The 19,878-nt window shown below is 43.9% G+C and overlaps 1 protein-coding gene across 3 annotated transcripts; it reads left to right on the top strand.

Annotated features, from left to right (window-relative positions):
- The first annotated feature begins 675 nt into the window (after window positions 1-675).
- On the top strand, window positions 676-11,666 carry LOC139306568 (E3 ubiquitin-protein ligase TRIM63-like). 3 transcript variants are annotated; one of them, XM_070930465.1, is made up of 9 exons: window positions 5,300-5,693; window positions 5,806-5,913; window positions 6,752-6,830; window positions 6,994-7,222; window positions 7,390-9,178; window positions 9,277-9,450; window positions 9,707-9,880; window positions 10,038-10,084; window positions 10,252-11,666. In XM_070930465.1, the coding sequence occupies exons 1-9, from the start codon at window positions 5,605-5,607 to the stop codon at window positions 10,806-10,808; spliced, it is 3,246 nt and encodes a 1,081-aa protein (XP_070786566.1). In that variant the 5' UTR covers window positions 5,300-5,604; the 3' UTR covers window positions 10,809-11,666. The 3 variants fall into 3 exon arrangements, with proteins under 3 accessions (XP_070786565.1, XP_070786567.1, XP_070786566.1); XM_070930464.1 differs by lacking the exons at window positions 5,300-5,693; window positions 5,806-5,913; window positions 6,752-6,830 and adding an exon at window positions 676-1,739 and having other exon boundaries at window positions 7,092-7,222; XM_070930466.1 differs by lacking the exons at window positions 5,300-5,693; window positions 5,806-5,913; window positions 6,752-6,830; ... (3 more) ...; window positions 9,707-9,880; window positions 10,038-10,084 and adding an exon at window positions 676-1,739 and having other exon boundaries at window positions 10,428-10,591.
- Window positions 11,667-19,878: the final 8,212 nt, after the last annotated feature.

Here is a 19,878-nt window from a genome sequence, read left to right as displayed (position 1 = left end):
GTCTCTCACAACATGTTGCTGCAGCTGTTTGTTGAACATGTTGCTCTCCACAGTCCGCATGACTGTTTACTGGACACACTGCTGCTGCTGTTGTGTAACACACATTAAAATACACTCCAACACACACACACACACACACACAATAATGTAGAGTTACCAAAAGACATCTTTTATTTTGTTGTTTGGTCAATTTGTCTTGAACACGTTCATGTGTTTTTATTTATGTACAACATAAAAACCGGATCAATACCATAAGATCTGATGAATATGAATCTTCAGATCAAATGTTTGGGAGAAGTTAAAAAGAAGTTTCTACTGACTTGAATATAAAATATTTATAAATATGAATTTATTGATCAGTCAGAGACACAACATGTGACGTGTAAACAGACTTCATGCAACATGTTGTTGGAGGTCTCTACAGTCTGGGGGGGGTGTTCTCACAGAGGAAAGGGCCAGGTAGTGTCAGGGGGTCTGGGGGGTTGGGTCTGGTCCTCAGTAAGGCATGTGCAGCAGCAGGAGGGGCTGCTAGGAGTCTATTTTCTCTGAATCACTGTGACAAACAGCCTACCGGGGGGGGGGGGGGGGGTCGGGTGTCCCTCCCCCGGGGGTATAAAGGCTGGGGCACTTCTGACGCCAGCAGATTGAATTAAACCACAGAGGAAGAGACAGTCACAGAGAGCATAAAAGGACCAGAACAAGAAGAACAAGATGGACATCCAGACGGGTCAGGTGGTGCGTCCTGTCAGCGCCATGGAGAGTCTGGAGAAGCAGCTCAGCTGTCCGATCTGCCTCGACATGTTCACCAAACCGGTGGTGATCCTGCCCTGCCAACACAACCTGTGCCGCAGCTGCGCCAATGACCTCTATGAGTCCAAGAACCCCTACCACTATTCTGGGGGAACCTTCCGCTGCCCCACCTGCCGCTTCGAGGTGGTTCTGGACCGGCACGGCGTCTACGGGCTGCAGAGGAACCTGCTGGTGGAGAATATCATCGATATCTACAAGCAGCAGCAGGAGACCCGGGCGGGCGACGGCGAGGAACCCCCCCTGAAGGACAAAGACACCAAAGAGCCAAAGTGTAAGGAGCATGAGGACGAACACATCAACATCTACTGCGTCAGCTGCCAGACGCCCACCTGTTCCATGTGCAAGGTGTTCGGGCAGCACAAAGACTGCGAGGTGTCGCCGCTGCACGCCGTCTACCAGAGCCAGAAGAATGAGCTGTGCTCGGCCGTTGAGCTGCTGGCAGCAGGAAACAGCTGCGTCCAGGCCGTCATGGCGCAGATGGACGACACCTGTAAGCTGATCCGGGAGAACGGAGAGCTGAAGAAGAGGCGGCTGGGCGAGAGCTTCGACCTGCTGTATGCCATCCTGGAGGAGCGTAAAGGCCAGCTGCTAGAGCACATCGGCCAGGTGGAGCAGCAGAAAGTGTCAGCGCTCAGAAACCTGGCAGACCAGTACAAGCAGCAGCTGCAGCTCAGCAACCAGCTGCAGGAGAAGCTGTCGCAGAGCATGCAGTCCTGCAGTGCCGCAGAGTTCCTGCTCACCGCCAAGCAGCTGCAGGATGAGGCCCAGCAGACGGCCAGGGGGGCCCAGCTGCAGAGGCCCGAGCCGGGCTACGAGAGCATGGAGCACCTGACCCTGGACACCCAGGAGGCCGAGGCACTGCTCGCTCGCATGGACTTCAGACAGGGGGGCGAGGAGGAAGACCAGGAGGCCGACAGAGAGCAACAACAGTAAGGAAAGACTGACTGGAGGAAGACCAGGACGCTGACTGAAAGTAACAGGAAGCTGCTGCCTTTTCAGAACCTTCAGGTTCTCGTGGGGAAACGGAGATGTGCAATCTTTCGGGAAAGTTTTTGTATTTGACTTTTTTTACTTTTCTACTTTTTAATGTTTTTCTCACTCGTCATTCAGGTCTAGATGAAGTCTAGTCTAGAAAGAGTTCCTTGATCGTGTTCAGGACTGTGAAACTGAAAACTCTGAACTTGATTTCAGACTGTGCTGTAACTTTTGAAGGTGTGAATAAAGTTTTGATTGTTAACTCTGTATTTTCCATGTCATTTTTCCCCCAGCCTCAAATGTTATATAAAAAAAGAAAACCAGGGGAAAAAATCTGCACTGGATCCCAGACTCTGCTGTGACTCTTGAAAGCGTGAATAAAGTTTTATTTCTGTCTCTGTATTGTCCTCGTCATTTCTCAGGGACTTTCCCAGCCTCAGAGTCTGTATTTAGTGGTGCACATGTTTTCCTATATTTACCGGGGTCAGTGAACGCCTCCTGGCCTTACTTAGTCCTCTGTAAAAGGGGGCTATTTTTACAGAGTGGCTCTGTTCAAGAGGGGGGCTCATGTTTCTGAGAGTGACCCAGCTGGACTGAGGCATGCTGGGAAACAGACTGAGGCGGTTATCAGGGCTGTTTGTGGAAGTGAGGAGGACGAAGAGGTCATGTCACATCACACTGTATGGAGTGTGAACAGTGCCACAGATAAACACACATCAGATTACCGCCTTAAATATTCCACCTTTACTGACAGTTCAGTTCACACATGATGTACGGAGGTCACCCGGAACTACAGGTATGTCTGTCTTCTGCCCACCTTTAATTCTCTAAACTATAAGAAGAAGTGTACTGTATACAATATACACACAGTCTCATTCTGTCTTCAGAAATAAAGTTTATTTAAAGTGTCTGAGATCATCGACTTGAACTGGATCAGTAACCAGATCCAGATCTTTAATTAGACGGAGAGACAAAAGGAGGAAGAAACTGGATCCTGATGGTAACCTCTGACCTCTGAGACAACTCTCAACAGCTGACTGAAGTCAGACAGACAGTTATACACACACACACAGATACACCTGACACTGTCACCATGGTTACCGTACAGCAGTCTGTATTCACCTGGATGTGAGTTTTATTATTTTGTCCTTTATCATCTTTTGGTCTCGCGTCTCTAAAGTCTGAGGCTGCAGGCTCAACGGACGCGAACCCCCCCACCTCAGCATGTGTCTGGCTGCATGTTCACATGCCAACAAACGTGCACGAGACTCAGAGGATAATGTTGACTCTCAGTGTTTCTGCAGCACAAAATGTTAACGATAAATCAACAACCAGGAAGTTATGAAATCAGTCTGTCAAGAAGTAAAATGATGAAACTTTAAGTTGAACTAGTTGAAGTATTTCAACTGTGACCCACTTTGCCTACAGCTGCTTTTCTAATCTCTGTTATCAGTCACGTCTATTTTAGAGCTGAAGCCTGTAAATGCTGACAGAGAGAGAAGACCTCAAACTCACCTCGTCCACAGTTTCAGTCCACACCTCGTCCACAGTTTCAGGCCAGACCTTGTCCTCTCTGTCTCTGAAACACAGATGTTTGAGATCAGGTTTGTTGTATTTCGGTGCATCACATGATTTTATCTTCAGGTCTCAGTCTGAAGCTCAGTCCTGACTTTTAATTTGAAAAGTTCTTTGTTCATCCTCCCACTGTTCTATACATTTAAATATCTCCGTGATTCAAACTCACTAAAGCTGCTTTCTGGAACTACAAATGAACATATTTGATCTTTCAATGCTGCCGTTAAACAGCGACTTTATCACAACTTATTATCAGATATGATAAATGTCCACGCCCACGCGCCTCTCTGCGTGTTTCCGGTTTAAACTTAACTTTCACTTTCTGTCTTCGTTGTGGCGCAGACAGTTTTCTTCTTGTGAACCTAAGGCTGAAGGTAAAGTAACACGTTTTAAATGTTTTACTCGGTAACTCGAGCTGTCGGGAGCTCAGTGACTCGCGATGGTTTGATGAAAACACTGTTGAAACGGTCTTCAACATGATTTTAGACCATAGAATGAGGGATCAGCCCGAGGTCGGGAAAAGACCAAGGTACGTTTTAACCGTTTGTTCTTTCAGAGAACAAAGAACCAGAAACAGGTCGTGTTTTTGGACAAAAACACACAAATTCAGCTCGGTTTCATGTTTTCTGTTTTTACTGACAAAACTAATTTCGTTTTCATCGGTGGGTGGGCTTTCAGCGCTCCCTTGCTTCTGATTGGCTAGTATGCTCTGTCAATGATAGACAACGAAATTAGTTTTGCCAGTAAGCACAGAAAACAAGAAACACAAACAACATGAAAATACATAAAAACACAGGCATCATGTGCATCACGTCTACTGCAGGAAGTCATCAACCTTACCGGAAATATGAAACAACTGAAGGAACAGCGTCAACATCATAAATCAACCATCAGATGTTCACAACATGAAGTTTATTAAGATTTATTATTTATAATCATTTTAAAACAAACTCATCATTGATTTGATTTATTATTAATTCTGTCAAAATGAAACTGAAATACAGCCTGTAAATCTCCACAGGATCATCACCATCATCAGAGAGGAGCCACAGTATGAAGCAGCACTGTGCTCGTGTGTTCTGTATGAGCACATCTGTCATTTAATGAACATGTTGTAGTCAGTTGTTCCGTTTATAGGGTTCTGTCCGCATCAGGTCCTGGGCCGGATTAGAGGTCCCAGATTCAGCAGCAGCCAGTTTTAACTGCAGGTGCTGATGAAGAGTATTGGATTCTGTTTTCAGATTTCCTTCTTTTGGATAAATGTACGTTGTGTGTTTTCTCAAAGCATTCTCGTTAGTTAATTTCTTGGTGAAAACTATTTTTCAGAACTCAACTAAATGATGTGAATACTTCCATAGTTTGGGAACTTATTTATTTTGTTTATCATGTTTTTTTTCATGAATTTCATGAAAGTTTCTGAGAAACAATATGAATCACAGCTGGTGTGAGCAGGACAACTGGGACAGGACTCAAATGCAGACCACCAGGCAGACTGATACACTTCAGGGATTTATTGACCAAGTAAAGGTTCAGCACTTACAGAGTCGTGACACAGTCCAAACAGGGAAACAGGTCCAAAGTCCAAAAGATCAGGCAGGTAACAAGAGACCAAAAGCAACTTTGAGGATCTGCTACATGAACTGCAGGGCTAATGAGGAAAGTGGGAACAGGTGAGAGAGAGAGGAAGGAGACTGGGGCAGGTGGAGAAGTTTGAGGACACCTGGTGGATGGGAGGAGAACTGCAATAATGGAGAGCAACTGAAGGGAGGGACAGAACTGATGTTATTATTTCCAGTGATGGTGAAATGATGTAATGTTATTATTCTGGAGCCTTAATGCCAGGTGTTGGTGTGAAATAATAATCAGCTGTAGCTTGTTGCATCAAGTCTGTTTTTACAGGGACACTGTAGATGGAGAGACCATTTCTGTCAGACCACATCAGTTCATCTCTGTCCTGAATGTAAATGGTCCTCCATCATTGTGTGTGCTGCTCTTCACTGCAGCTTCATGACGCCATCTAGTGGACTGACAGCAGAACTACAGCAGCTGATGGCAGCTTCCTCTGTCTGACTGCATTCAACCGACACTGATATGAAACAGGAAATAACAGCCAATCACTGGAGGAGCAGCTGATATTTTACAGGAGGCATGATGTAAAGGAGGATTTCAGTCATCTGCTGCTGATTTGTGTTTCCTCTCCAGACGAAAGTGTGTGTGAGCTGATGTGGATGTGAGTTCAGCAGCATGAGTCAGTGTGAGGACAGAGAGGAGGGAGTCCCTCCATCTAAAACCACTCTGCGTGGGGACCATGACAACCAGACCAAAGCTCCGAGGTGAGATGAGGATCTCTTACTGTCCATGACTCTTCTCCATGTCAGAGCTCAGCACTCAAATCACTCCACCATCATTATTCACTCTCAAAGCTCTGTGTGTGTTGTGTTGAAGCCCAGAGCAGCAGAGACCAGACTCTCCTGGACCTGAACCAGGACCTGGACCCAGCTGTGTGTCCTTCAAGAGTGACTGGTCAAAGGATCTTATTATTGATTTCAAAAAGTAAGTCGCTAGTAGCATTTAATTCTTAATTAGTATATATATTTTATATTTTATGCAGGGAGACTTTTACCGAACATGTAAGCGTCAATTAATTTGTTTTTCGATGATCACCTCATTAACTTTAAAGGACGACAACCGTCTGCTGCAAAGAGATCAGCTGTTAATAACATTAAAATATTGCTGATTCATGTTTTAACTTTTTTATCCAGATAAGTTTTAATAAACCTGTGTTTTCAGCATTGTTCTTCTTCACATACATTTATATTCTCACATCTGAAAGCTGCCCAGTATAGCCAGTCTTCAACTCTTGACTTCAGTTGAACATTTTTTACAAAACAGAGATTTTATTGAAGCGAACAGATGCTAAGCTGCTAACAAAGGCTAACCCTGATTCCAGCCAAACCAACTTCTGTAAACAACACCTGTACCTGTTTGCTTACATGTAGCTCAGGAAAGTACATTCTGCTTTTCATTTGACACACAGTTCAGGGTGACATCACCCTTAGCTTTGGTTTGATCCAGTATTCTCTGGTTTTCTCTTTGGTGTTCTGGATGTTTCTCTCATTTCACCTGCTACAAGTTCACTGTGACTCACTACCAATTTACACTGGACAGGTAGCATCCAGTTAGCTTGTGTGAGCTGAGCGTTGCTGCACAGAAATGCAGACTGGGCTGTTGATTCACAGTGGGATCAGCAGTATGACCAACACTTGAATGTCAGGGGAAACCATCTGACTCAATGTTGTAATCAACACTTTAACTCAAAGGACATTTAGCTTGTGTTTGTCTCTGTGTGGACAGACATAATGTGAGCTCATTCTTCATGACTCCTCCACAGAGTGGACCAGGACAGCTCAGAGGTTCCCAGTGGTCAGCCTGCCCAGCAGCATCAAACACACCTGGACTCCATATTTATGGTCTGTACATGTACAACAAGTACTTTTACATCTATTCTGTTCACAATAATCTCCATGCTGCACTTTTAGACCAGTGGACTGTCAGTCTGTCCAACATGGATCTGATTTGTTTGGTTCCATGATTTTAGTTTGATTGTGTCATTCATGTAATATTCTGTTCCAGCTGCTGGAGGAAAACATTGTCACTTTTGTGAAGAACGAGCTGAAGAAGATCCAGAAGGTTCTGAGTTCAGATTACCCAGAATGCTCAGAGAGTCAGAGGGAGGATGAGGAGGTGTTGGACGGTGAGGAGGAAGAGCAGAGGAAGAGCAGCAGAGAAGCATTTCGGAAGATCACAGTGAACTTCCTGAGGAGAATGAAGCAGGAGGAGCTGGCTGACTGTCTGCAGAGCAGTAAGAGGATTTCTCTACAGATTTAAGATGATGGATAAATGGGACATTTACTAATGTCTCAAGAGATGGACGGAAATATGTTTATATATGCAATCTTTAGGGGAATTAAATAGTTATATTTTCTTTATAAATCACTTATTGATCTTATTTGTTGTGTCTTCATTCAGAACATCCTGTTCCAGTTTGTCAGCATAAACTTAAATCTAACCTGAAGAAGAAGTTCCAGTGTGTGTTTGAGGGGATTGCTAAAGCAGGAAACCCAACCCCTCTGAACCAGATCTACACAGAGCTCTACATCACAGAGGGAGGGACTGGAGGGGTCAATGATGAACACGAGGTCAGACAGATTGAAACAGCATCCAGGAAACCAAACACACCAGAAACAACAATCAGACAAGAAGACATCTTTAAACCCTCACCTGGAAGAGACAAACCAATCAGAACAGTGATGACAAAGGGAGTGGCTGGTATTGGGAAAACAGTCTTAACACAGAAATTCACTCTGGACTGGGCTGAAGACAAAGCCAACCAGGACATACACTTCACATTTCCATTCACCTTCAGAGAGCTGAATGTGCTGAAAGAGAAAAAGTACAGCTTGGTGGAACTTGTTCATCACTTCTTTACTGAAACCAAAGAGGCAGGAATCTGCAGGTTTGAAGAGTTCCAGGTTGTGTTCATCTTAGACGGTCTGGATGAGTGTCGACTTCCTTTGGACTTCCACAACAATGAGATCCTGACTGATGTTACAAAGTCCACCTCAGTGGATGTGTTGCTGACAAACCTCATCAGGGGGAACCTGCTTCCCTCTGCTCGCCTCTGGATAACCACAAGACCTGCAGCAGCCAATCAGATCCCTCCTGGTTATGTTGACATGGTGACAGAGGTCAGAGGGTTCACTGACCCACAGAAGGAGGAGTACTTCAGGAAGAGATTCAGAGATGACAAGCAGGCCAGCAGAATCATCTCCCACATCAAGACCTCACGAAGCCTCCACATCATGTGCCACATCCCAGTCTTCTGCTGGATCACTGCTACAGTTCTGGAGGACGTGTTGAAGACCAGAGAGGGAGGAGAGCTGCCCAAGACCCTGACTGAGATGTACATCCACTTCCTGGTGGTTCAGTCCAAACTGAAGAACATAAAGTATGATGGAGGAGCAGAGACAGATCCGCACTGGAGTCCAGAGAGCAGGAAGATGATTGAGTCTCTGGGAAAACTGGCTTTTGAGCAGCTGCAGAAAGGCAACCTGATCTTCTATGAATCAGACCTGACAGAGTGTGGCATCGATATCAGAGCAGCCTCAGTGTACTCAGGAGTGTTCACACAGATCTTTAAAGAGGAGAGAGGACTGTACCAGGACAAGGTGTTCAGCTTCGTCCATCTGAGCGTTCAGGAGTTTCTGGCTGCTCTTCATGTCCATCTGACATTCATCAACTCTGGTGTCAATCTGCTGTCAGAAGAACAACCAACCTCCCAGAAGTCTGAAACAAGAGAGACACAGTTCTACCAGAGTGCTGTGGACAAGGCCTTACAGAGTCCAAATGGACACCTGGACTTGTTCCTCCGCTTCCTCCTGGGTCTTTCACTGGAGACTAATCAGACTCTTCTACGAGGCCTGCTGACACAGACAGGAAGTGGCTCACTGACCAATCAGGTAACGGTCGAGTACATCAAGAAGAAGATTGAGGAGACTCCCTCTGCAGAGAAAAGCATCAATCTGTTCCACTGTCTGAATGAACTGAATGATCGTTCTCTAGTGGAGCAGATCCAACAGTCCCTGAGATCAGGAAGACTCTCCACAGATAATCTCTCTCCTGCTCAGTGGTCAGCTCTGGTCTTCATCTTACTGTCATCAGAAAAAGATCTGGATGTGTTTGACCTGAAGAAATACTCTGCTTCAGAGGAGTCTCTTCTGAGGCTGCTGCCAGTGGTCAAAACCTCCAAGAAAGCTCTGTAAGTGGGATTTATTCATCAAGAAATACTCTGCTGTCTTTCAACTGCAGAGAAAAATAAATAACTTATTATTTGTTTCCTTTCTGTTGTCTCTCCAGACTGAGTGGCTGTAACCTCTCAGAGAGAAGCAGTGAAGCTCTGTCCTCAGTTCTCAGCTCCCAGTCCTCTAGTCTGAGAGAGCTGGACCTGAGTAACAACAACCTGCAGGATTCAGGAGTGAAGCTGCTGTCTGCTGGACTTGAGAGTCCACAGTGTACACTGGAAACTCTCAGGTCAGGATTCATTAACCCATTTAACTGATGATCATTTAAAAGTGTAGGTTTGTGTCTGCTAATATGATTTGTCAAAAGACCTTTAACTAAACTCTGGTTGTAGTTTTTAGACTCAGAATTAGTTTCTATACCACAGATGATTTTAAAGATTTATTCTAAATTTTTATCTGGACCAAAATGTACCTGAACAAAAAACAAAACCTAACGTCACTTGTTCACAGAAGGTTCTTGTGTCTGTTGTTTTGTGTGTTTGCAGGCTGTCAGGCTGTGAGATCACAGAGGAAGGCTGTGCTTCTCTGGCCTCAGCTCTGAGCTCCAACTCCTCCCATCTGAGAGAGCTGGACCTGAGCTACAATCATCCAGGAGACTCAGGAGTTGCGCTGCTGTCTGCTGGACTGGAGGATCCACACTGGAGACTGGACACTCTCAGGTATGAAGAGGCCTGCTGCAGCCACAGACAGTCAGTTTCAGAATTCAGAAAAACATAACTGTGTAAACATGGACATTACATTCCTCTCATAGTAGTGTAATGTCCATGTGTCCATGCTGAAAGAGGATGTGCTGGTCTGATCCCCTCCTCCTTTCAGGGTGGAGCCTGCTGGAGTCCGATGGTTGAGACCAGGTCTGAGGAAGTGTAAGTGTGTCTTTCATTTGATTCATGAAAACAAAGCAGCACACATTCAACCGTCTTCAGACTGTGACATCACTCATTCAGATCATGATGTCATCATCAAAGTGTCAATAATGAACAGATGATAGATTAATAACTGCAGCTGTATTGTGTCTCGTTCTCTCCATCAGATTCCTGTGAACTCACACTCGACACAAACACAGTGAACAAAAAGATCAGACTGTCTGACAACAACAGGAAGGCGTCGTATGTGGAGGAGGATCAGTCATATCCTGATCATCCAGACAGGTTTGACTGGCCTCAGCTGCTGTGTCGAACTGGTCTGACTGGTTGCTGTTACTGGGAGGTCGAGTGGAGAGGAAGAGTTTCTATATCAGTGAATTACAGAGGAATCAGAAGGAGAGGAGGAAGAGAAGACTGTCTGTTTGGATGGAATGATCAGTCCTGGAGTCTGGACTGCTCTGATGATGGTTACTCTGTCTGGTACAATAACAGAAGAACATCCTCCTATTCCTCCTCCTCCTCCTCTTCCTCCTCCTCCTCCTTTGTCTCTGGCAGAGTAGCAGTGTATGTAGACTGTCCTGCTGGCACTCTGTCCTTCTACAGAGTCTCCTCTGACACACTGATCCACCTCCACACCTTCAACACCACATTCACTGAACCTGTTTATCCTGGCTTTGGGTTCAGGTTCTGGTCTGGTTCCTCAGTGTCTCTGTGTTCTCTGTAGGAGGGAGAGTCTCTTCCTGATCACTTGAGTCTGTACAGGATCACAGTTATAGAAATCTTTCAGGTCGTTGTAATAAATGAATCAATTAACTTTGTTCAAAGTGATTGAAGAGGTTCCTCTTTGGTGTAAATGCTGAAAACATTCATGACATGTTCTTCTACCAAGAGAATATTCAAGTTAACTGCTCGTTCATATTTTCAGCTAGAAACTCCATTCAAACATCGAAATGTTCCACATCTTCCTCACATTCTGGGTATTACTCAACATTCAAATCCCAAGAGTCTCAAAGCAGTTACCATCACCATGGCAACCTTTGACTGCACCTGGAAACACACAAACATACAGGTACTAAGAAAAACTCACACTGTTAGCCATTTTGTGTCTCAACTCTTTATTCGTATTTTCAGCTAGAAACTCCATTCAAACCTTTCATTGTTCCACATTTTTAATGTAATGTGAGGTTTATTCAACTTTTCAATCCTATTCATTGTATTTAGACCATTTTCCACTTTTCAGACTCTTCATACTCATTCAGCTGCTTCTTCATGAAGCCAGCAATCCAGTTTAGCGTCAGCATTTCAACAATCCTTCAAATATTCCACATCTTTTATACATTATTGGTACTATTCAACTCTATTAGCCAGAAATCCGGGTCAGTATCAGCCTGTCAGCTTTCAGCATTCACACTGCAATTTCTTCAAAATTGCCTTCTCTAGTTTACTTTGTAAACTTCTTCCGCTTCTACTCCTTTCAAGATGGAAGCTGTAATCATTAAATGGTGGAGATGCCGTTGACTTGTACCTTCTGTCATGTTGAGTTTTGAATTCTGGCTCTTGTTCCAATAAAAGCAGAAAGTTACTGTGAGTGTGTTTGTTGTCTTTCTCAGGTCAGGACTACTGAGCTGATTCAGCTGACAGATACAGTATATGGACAAAGGTTTATGGACGCTGTTGTCCATAAAGACATGGTTTTTCCCAGTTTGGTGTTGAAGAACTTGGATGTACTGCGCAAAGCCCAGACCTGAACCCCGTCTTCAGTGCTGGACCTCACTGATGCTCTGGTGTCTGAATGGGAGCAAATCCCTGGTTCAACATCTGGAGGCTGTTAGAGCAGCACAGAAATATAACACTAAAGTTTTCATCAGTGCTACTATCTAGTACATCCTGACTGCATCATAATACTCACTACTTGACTTGTTACTGCAGTGACTCAGAGCAACCTGCAGGGGGCAGCGTCTCTGCTTGGTGGCTCCTTTAAAGACTAACATTTGTCGTCCAGCAGGAGTCATCACATGTCCTCCTGATCTTTCTCTCAATATGAACAGCTGCTTGTTCTTCATCTCTTCCTCTCTTCATCAAGTGTTCACGCTGCTGAGAAGAAGCTCACAGAGAGCGAGAGACAGTAACAAGTCAAACATCTATTCATGTCACTTAGAGACAGATGTTTGATCAAACATGACCAGAGTTACAGCTCAGTGACATGAACAGATGTTTGATTAGAGGCGTGGTCAAATAACTGTTCATTGTCCAATCACAACATGGTGTTTCGTTAGAGGCGTGGTCAGAGAACAGTTCATAGACCAATCACAGCATGGCGTTTCATTAGAGGCGCGGGCAAAGAACCGTTCAGGGGGTTATATATTTGGTTTTCGGTGACATAGTGACAACTCACTAACGGCTAACACGTTAGAATTGGATCTGTGTCCTCATTAGTTTGATTCAGTGGGACCTCCTGTAAATCCCAGTAGAGCTTCAACCTGATTGGTCTAATCAGCCTCATACCTGAGAACACCTGTGACAAAGTTTTGTTTGTAAAATCAAAGTAACTATAACAGTTATTGCATGTAGTGGAGTAGAAGTACAGTAAGTAAAGTACAGGAGCCTCAACATTGTACTAATGTACTTGGGTATTTTCCACCACAGTTTTATAAAGTTGAACATGAATACTTTAAAGCATAAAAACAACTCAATGAAATGAATCAATGAGTCAAAATGTTAAAACACTCATGATCTGTGCATTTATTCTGATAATAACTAAATACATAAATATGTACAAATATGTGGCAGTTTATCCTGCAGCAGACGACTGAACGCTTTTAAGAATATAATATTGAATATATTAAAGAAATCAGATTTAAAGAAAGAAAATCCTTTATCTCTGGAGTGAAGTCAATAACACGAGCTGTTAGTTAGAAACGTAGGTCAGATGTTCGAATAGATAATACGGATCAACAATAACCTCTGATTAAACATATCTGAATAAATATTTTGTCGTTTGCTCACATGAATATAGTATATTATGATATATTATAATATAGAATATATCAATATATAATAATTATATATTATAATATAATGTATAATAAAGCGTCCCACTGAAGCAGAAAGTTACACTTGTCAATTTATCTTTTCCATTTGATTTGATTATTGATTATTGATTTTCTATTTTCGAGATTTCATTTCTTCCTCATATTTCAGATGTTAAAAACATCCAAAGGAGGTCAAAGTCGAGTGAAAGACAGAGCTGCTCTCAGATCAGCCTGCAGGAAGATCACACTTTAGGTTTTCACACTTCCTGTTGAGAATGGCGGTGATGAGCGAGCCTCAGCTGGCTGACAAACACAACATCTGTATTTAGATCAGCTGATGAGGATGAGGATGATGAAGCCTGAGGGATGCTGCAGTCAGCCTGACCTTCACACTCACAGTGACCGCAGCTTTTATTCTGAAAATCCACACTAATACTTCTTGGTGTGTCGGTCAGAGAGCGAACTGATGGGGCCCCTGAGCAGAGCCACAGGTGGGGCCCCGGGTGGTGTGGGCGGTACCCGATCAGGCTAACGGGTTCCTGGACAGACTACGCATGTCCAGGAGGAACATCTGGGACCGCAGCAGGCCAGGTGTTCAGCAGTGGAGCCTGCAGTTCATGAACATGGGATATGATGAGGCGTCAACGTTTAACATGCTGAGGTTCATGTTCAGTTATTTCCTTCTCAACTACGACTCCCAGGGTGCATTTCACTAACAAACAGCCAATCAAAACTCTGCAGCAGCTTCCAGCAGTGTGATTTGCTTGACGGTGACTCTGCTGTATTACATACAGAGCTTTCCACCGTATATATCTTCATGTATATCTGCTCAGTTAGAAGCGTAATAAAAGTGTTGTTCATCCCCATGAAGACTTTGTGATATGGCTGAACGCTCCAGAAACAGGAAGCAAGAGAATTATTTTGTAAATCTATTATTTAACTATTATTAACCCTAACCCTAACCCCATCAGTAAACACTTCCTGTTGTTGTTTCAGAGGCTGGAGGCGGACCTGTCCTGACCTGGACCAATGGCATTCCTTCGATCAGGGATGTCAGCATCACTACGACGAGAACGCCGCCGTCGGGCCTCAGGACGTTGGACAACGCCAACTACGACTATTATTGATCTCAGATGATTGATCGAAATCGTCACATGACTGATGATTTATTTGTTTCTTGATAATCAAGAAACAAATAAAGTTATTTTCTCGTTATAATGTTTTGTTTTCTTGATCTAATATAAAGAGTTATTATCAAACGACCTTTTGTTTTCCCGAGATGACACATTATAATCTGTTCTCAAAAACAACCTTATGTTTTGTTTGTTTGCTCTGTTATTAGAAGAAAATCCAGATAATGGGATAAAGAAAAGAACTTAGCGGCTCTCAGCTTCCATATGCTACTTCTATAACGACAGATCGAGTGCAGCCGCCGACAGTAAACATGTTGGACTTGTTAACTGTAATTCTCCATCTGATGTCTGAAACCCCCTGCGGCTGAAATCTTTGTGTCCTCAGACAAACATCTGGATCAAATCACAGCTGTAAAATCTTCTGTCCGTTTGTCTTCAGGGGAAATGCAGAAAAATAAAAGCCTGATGCTGGTCTAACAAGGAGGCGACATGGTGGGTCACTTGAACTTGTGGTGTGACTTACAGAAGGTGATGTAAGAGGAAATGTGATCTTCAGGATGTATTTCTGTCAGCAGGACGTCACCGCGGTTTCAGTTTCAGGACTCAAAGATTCAATAATACTTTCTGTTATTATTAGACACAAACACGCAGCAGACAGGAACAATATCCAACAACACAAAACACTAAAAATCTGTTCTTTTAAAGGTACCCGGCACTGTTTAGACCAGCTGTCCTCAGGTCCATTTCAGATTAAGTCCATTGTCCTTGGGTACCTAACAGGGTCTGACCTTCCTCAGCCTCATCTCAAGTCCATTTCAGACTGTGGCCTAGAGTCCACAGGTCCATTTGGGATTTGGTTGACACTGGGAGGGAGCTCTGAGTAGACCTGCTGCTCCTTCACATCAAAAGGAGCCAGTTGAGGTGGTTTGGCGTCTGATCAGGATCCTCCTGGGTGCCGACTTGGGGTCCATTTTGGATCGGGTCCTTGGGTCCTCCTGTTTTTAAAAATGAATTCATGCACGTTGGGTTCAGGTAGGTCCTCCACAGGTCTGTCCTGGATTGAGTCAGACCAGTAGCCATAGGTCAGAAACAATCCTTCTGTGTGTGTGTGTGTGTGTGTGTGTGTGTGTGTGCGTGTGTGTGTGTGTGTGCGTGTGTGTGTGTGTGTGTTGTCCTCCTCCTGCTTCTCTGGAGGCAGACATATAAATAATCTCATTGGTCGAGATGGTGTGAAATAAATGACAACCCCCCCACCCCCCACTTTGTTGTTTTGCTGTTTTTTTATGAAGTAAAAGATGTAAACAGATTTTTCAAATAAAACATGTAAATAAATCAAACTGAAACGCTTCTCTGTACAGTTGATGGTCTGAGGACTGAGGGGGGGTCAGCTGGGTCCAGGTCTGAGGGGGGTCTGACGCTGGAGGTGGTGACAGCTGTGTCTCCAGATGGATGTCCTCGGGGATGTCGGCCATGTTGAGTGTCTTCTCCTTCACTGAGTCCTGAGATCAGAAACACCATGATACTTCAGGGAACAGACACACAGTCTGACTTTTGACTGTTTTCATCTAAATTTATGTTGTTTTTATGGAACAAAATATATATTTTCCCCTTGAAAGACTACTCGTGACTGAAAGTTTCCTTCAAAAGCAGAAAAAAAGATTTAAGAAATTCCAAAACACTTAAACTTCCCGGGGATGTCATTACCTCTGAAGCTGCAGAACCTGCCTGAGAATCCTCCTGTTTTTAAGTTTCCTTCAGTGTCTCAGTGATCAGTGATAGTTGTCCACGAGGATACTGCAGACAGGAGCTGCTAACAGCTGATTCAGCTGCTGTAATGGAGACAGTTTGACTAAATGGAAACAAATACAAGATGAAAAACAGGCTGTAAAGAGAATTCAGTTATTCTCTTTTAGAATTACAACAAAATCAAATCTGAAATAATAATAATAATATTAATAATCATAATGAAATGTGCTGTTTAGATATATGGAGGTGATTACAGGAAGTTATATGAAGTCATGAACGTATTCAGGAGACAAACAGGTGTGTCTGTCCTCAGGTGAGAAATTTAACATTTACTCACGTCACAGCTTCCTGTAAACTATCAGAGTAAAAGCCCCGAGGAGTTTAGATAAATCCTGTAACATGTTTCTGACCTGAGCTCAAACATATCAGGTGTTCTTTGACACTTAAAGAGACATACAGGTGTGGTTACCTGCAGGTCAGGTGATCAGGAAGGTGAAACTGAGACCTCAACACCAGCATCTAGTGGACAGGTGAGGTATGACAGCGTCTGAGAGGACAGCACAATTTGGTGTTGTTCAGATGCAGTTTGGTGTTTTTAAGATGCAGTTTGGTGTTTTTAACATGTGTCTTAAACAACATGAGCAGCGTCAGGCTGTTGAGACATTTTTGAGAGCTCCAGTTTGAGATTTAGGAGCTTTAAAACTCCCACAACTCTTTAACTCGTCCACAGATGAATTATTGATTGAAATTATGTAATGAGGTCAATATTCAGAAGTCTCTTTATAAATTACGAATGAAACATGGACTCACCCTCCTGTAACTTCCTCTTCTTCTTCTTCTTCTTCAGATGACATGTCTGAAGCCAGCTGCCTCCTCCTCCATCTCCCATGATGCCTTGCAGGCGTTGAGCTGCAGCAGCAATCATGCTCGCCTGGAGCCTAACTGCTGCTCACCAACAGAATGCATGCTGGGAGTTTAGAGGTCATTTACTGTCAGCAACACCTTTAATGCATTTATAAGAAAACATCAGCTGATCATTAATGGATCATATCACATATATCTTATAAGTACATTAAAAATGTCATTATTCAACAAACTGTGATTTTAGTCATTTTTAAGATGGTACAGATACTTTAAAATACCTTAGACCACTCCCTCCAAGTACCTTTCCACACCCCCTCCACAACCTTGGTACCTGTGGAGCATTTTTAAGAGAGAGCAGGACAGACAAAGAAGGAGAGAGGAAAAAGCACAAACATAGGCAGCATTAACAGATACACGCTAATGGGATTGGAGTGCGCGAGAAAGGGCGTCAGCCATTACATTTTCAGTGACCTTGATATGGCGGATGTCCAAATGGTATGGCTGCAAAAATAATGCCCATCTCATCAAGCGTTGATTTGGATTCTGCAAAGAGCGCAGAAAGGTAAGGGGATTATGTGTACACTACAAGAGGGGCCCCAGAACCAACAGACACATCAAAATGCTGTAATCCCCAAATGAATGCCTTTAGGGCCTCTTACTCAATGACTGAATAGTTCAGCTGACATGAATTGAACTTTTTTGAAAAGAACCCAACCGGCCTCTCCACCTCCTCATCATCAGCTTGCAGCAATACTGCTCCTGCCCCACCTGACTGGCATCAACCTGCAAGATAAAAGGCTTATCAAACTGCGGTGCCGCCAAAACCGGAGGGGAACATAGGAGAGCTTTAATGTTGTCAAAGGCACACTGGGCCTAAGCTGACCAAACAAACTTTACTTTAGAGAGAAGTTCTTACAGAAACTTCTATAATATCCCACCATGTCGAGAAAACGCATCAACCCCTTTTTTGTTACGGGGGTGGAAAATTCTTGATAGCTTCCACTTTAGCCTCCACAGGGTAAACCTCCCCCTGCCCCAACACTTTGCCTAAGTAGGTTACAGTAGCTTGGGCAAATTCACACTTGGTCAAATTCACTGTTAACTGAGCCCACACCAATCTGTCAAACAGTGCTTGTAACCGCTGCAGATGTTCCTCCCAAGTGTCACTGAAGATGACGACATCATCCAGGTACACAGCACAACCAGACAGACCTACCACCACACCACACGATTCATCAGCCACTGGAAGGTGGCTGGGGCATTGCGCAGACCAAAGGGCATTACTTTATAAGAATACAAGCCAGTAGAAGTTATAAACGCACTTATCTCCTGGGCCCGTGGAGACAGCGGGACCTGCCAGTAACCTTTAAGTATTCAAATTTGCTCACAAATTTTGCTGAACCCACTTGGTCAACGCAATCCTCCATGCGTGGCAAAGGGAACAAATCTGGTTTTGTGACCCGGTTAACTTTCCTGAAATCAGTACATGGCCGAAAAGTGGAATCAGGTTTTCTCACCAGTAAACACAGAGATGCCCAGCTAGAGTGGGAGGATTCTGCTATTTTATTATCTAGCATATATTTAATCTCTTTGTCCAGTTGTGCCCGCTTATCTGGTGAAACACGATAAAAGCGTTGCTTGATTGGTTAAGCATCACCAACATCTATGTCCTGTTCAACAAGATGCGTTTATGACGGCGTATCTGAAAATAGCGATTTAGGAAACCAGTTCATTACGCTTACTCTCATCCAAGTGCCTAAGTACTGACGGCAAAGACTTTAATGCCTCAGAGTTGTTCAACCATACCTGCAACACACCCTCATCTGTAGGCCATTCCCCCTCCCCCATAACTGCCTGTTTTTATGCAAAGTGCAGGTTTTACGCAGACCTCATTAGAACCTGGGGACGACAACAGACGGGCATAATAAGGCTTAAGCAAATTGATATGACACAACCTAGACTTTCCTTTAGGCAATGAGATCAAATAATCTTGTTCCGACACTTGTTTTGTAACTGTAAACGGACTAGCAAAACGTGCCTGAAATGGCGAACCCACAACCGGCAAAAGAAACATGACCTGATCTCCAGGACTGAACTGCCGCTGTTTTGCTTTATGGTCAAACAGTAATTTCATCTTCTTTTGTGATTTTTTTAACCTGTGCTTTGCCATTTTCCCTGCCATATAAAGTCTGTGCCTAAAACCATTAACATAGTCAATTAAGTTCTGTGGCGGCTCAGACTGTTGGCAACCACTTTTTAACACTGCCAATGGTCCGCGCACCGAGTACCCAAAAACCAGATCATTTGGACTGAATCCGGTGCTCACCTGGACTACCTCTCTTGCCGCCAGCAACAACCAAGGCAATCCCTCCTCCCAGTCACAATCAAGCTCGGTGCAGTAGGCACGCAAGAGTGACTTCAGGGTCTGATGAAAGTATTCTAAAGCACCTTGACTTTGGGGATGATAAGCCGACGCCTGGTTGTGCTTAATCTGAAGCTGTTGCAAAACCTGTGAAAACAGTTTAGAGCAAAAAATTTGAACCTTTGTCAGTTTGTATGACTTTGGGAATGCCAAACATAGAAATGAATTGGGACAAGGCCTTCACCACAGCCTTAGCTGTAATAGAATGTAACGGGTACGCTGCTGGATAGCAGGTAGCCTGGCACAAGTATTGATTACCAGAGATTGAGGGAGGCAGCGGGCCTACACAGTCCATAATTAAATACTCTGAAGGCTGATCCAAAGCTGGAATGGGACAAAGCGGTGCCGGACGTATAGACTGATTAGGCTTACCCGTCAGCTGACAAGTATGGGAAGTCTTGATGAAAGCAGATATATCCCTTTTCAACCGGGGCCAAGAGAAATAATGCAAAATCCTAGTGTATGTTTTTTTTAACACCCATATGACCAGCTACATCATCATAGGAAGCTTTCAACACAGCTTCTCTGAATTTAGCAGGCACCACAATTTGCACAATTGGTTTTCCCACAAAATCGTCTCCTTGTGCACACCATTTA

This window comes from Enoplosus armatus, chromosome 24 (assembly GCF_043641665.1).
Source record: "Enoplosus armatus isolate fEnoArm2 chromosome 24, fEnoArm2.hap1, whole genome shotgun sequence".
Classification (NCBI taxonomy): Eukaryota; Metazoa; Chordata; class Actinopteri; order Centrarchiformes; family Enoplosidae; genus Enoplosus; species Enoplosus armatus.
Note: the sequence above shows the minus strand (reverse complement) of the source record. Positions and strands in the feature narration are given on the sequence as shown.

Bases quoted from the DNA above. Each gene is read 5' to 3' on its own strand.
- LOC139306568 (XM_070930464.1), top strand. From the start codon at position 712: ATGGACATCCAGACGGGTCAGGTGGTGCGTCCTGTCAGCGCCATGGAG. The intron at 7,223-7,389 runs GTAAGAGGATTT...GTCTTCATTCAG, and splicing joins GGCTGACTGTCTGCAGAGCA to AACATCCTGTTCCAGTTTGT. The intron at 10,085-10,251 runs GTAAGTGTGTCT...TCTCTCCATCAG, and splicing joins GAGACCAGGTCTGAGGAAGT to ATTCCTGTGAACTCACACTC.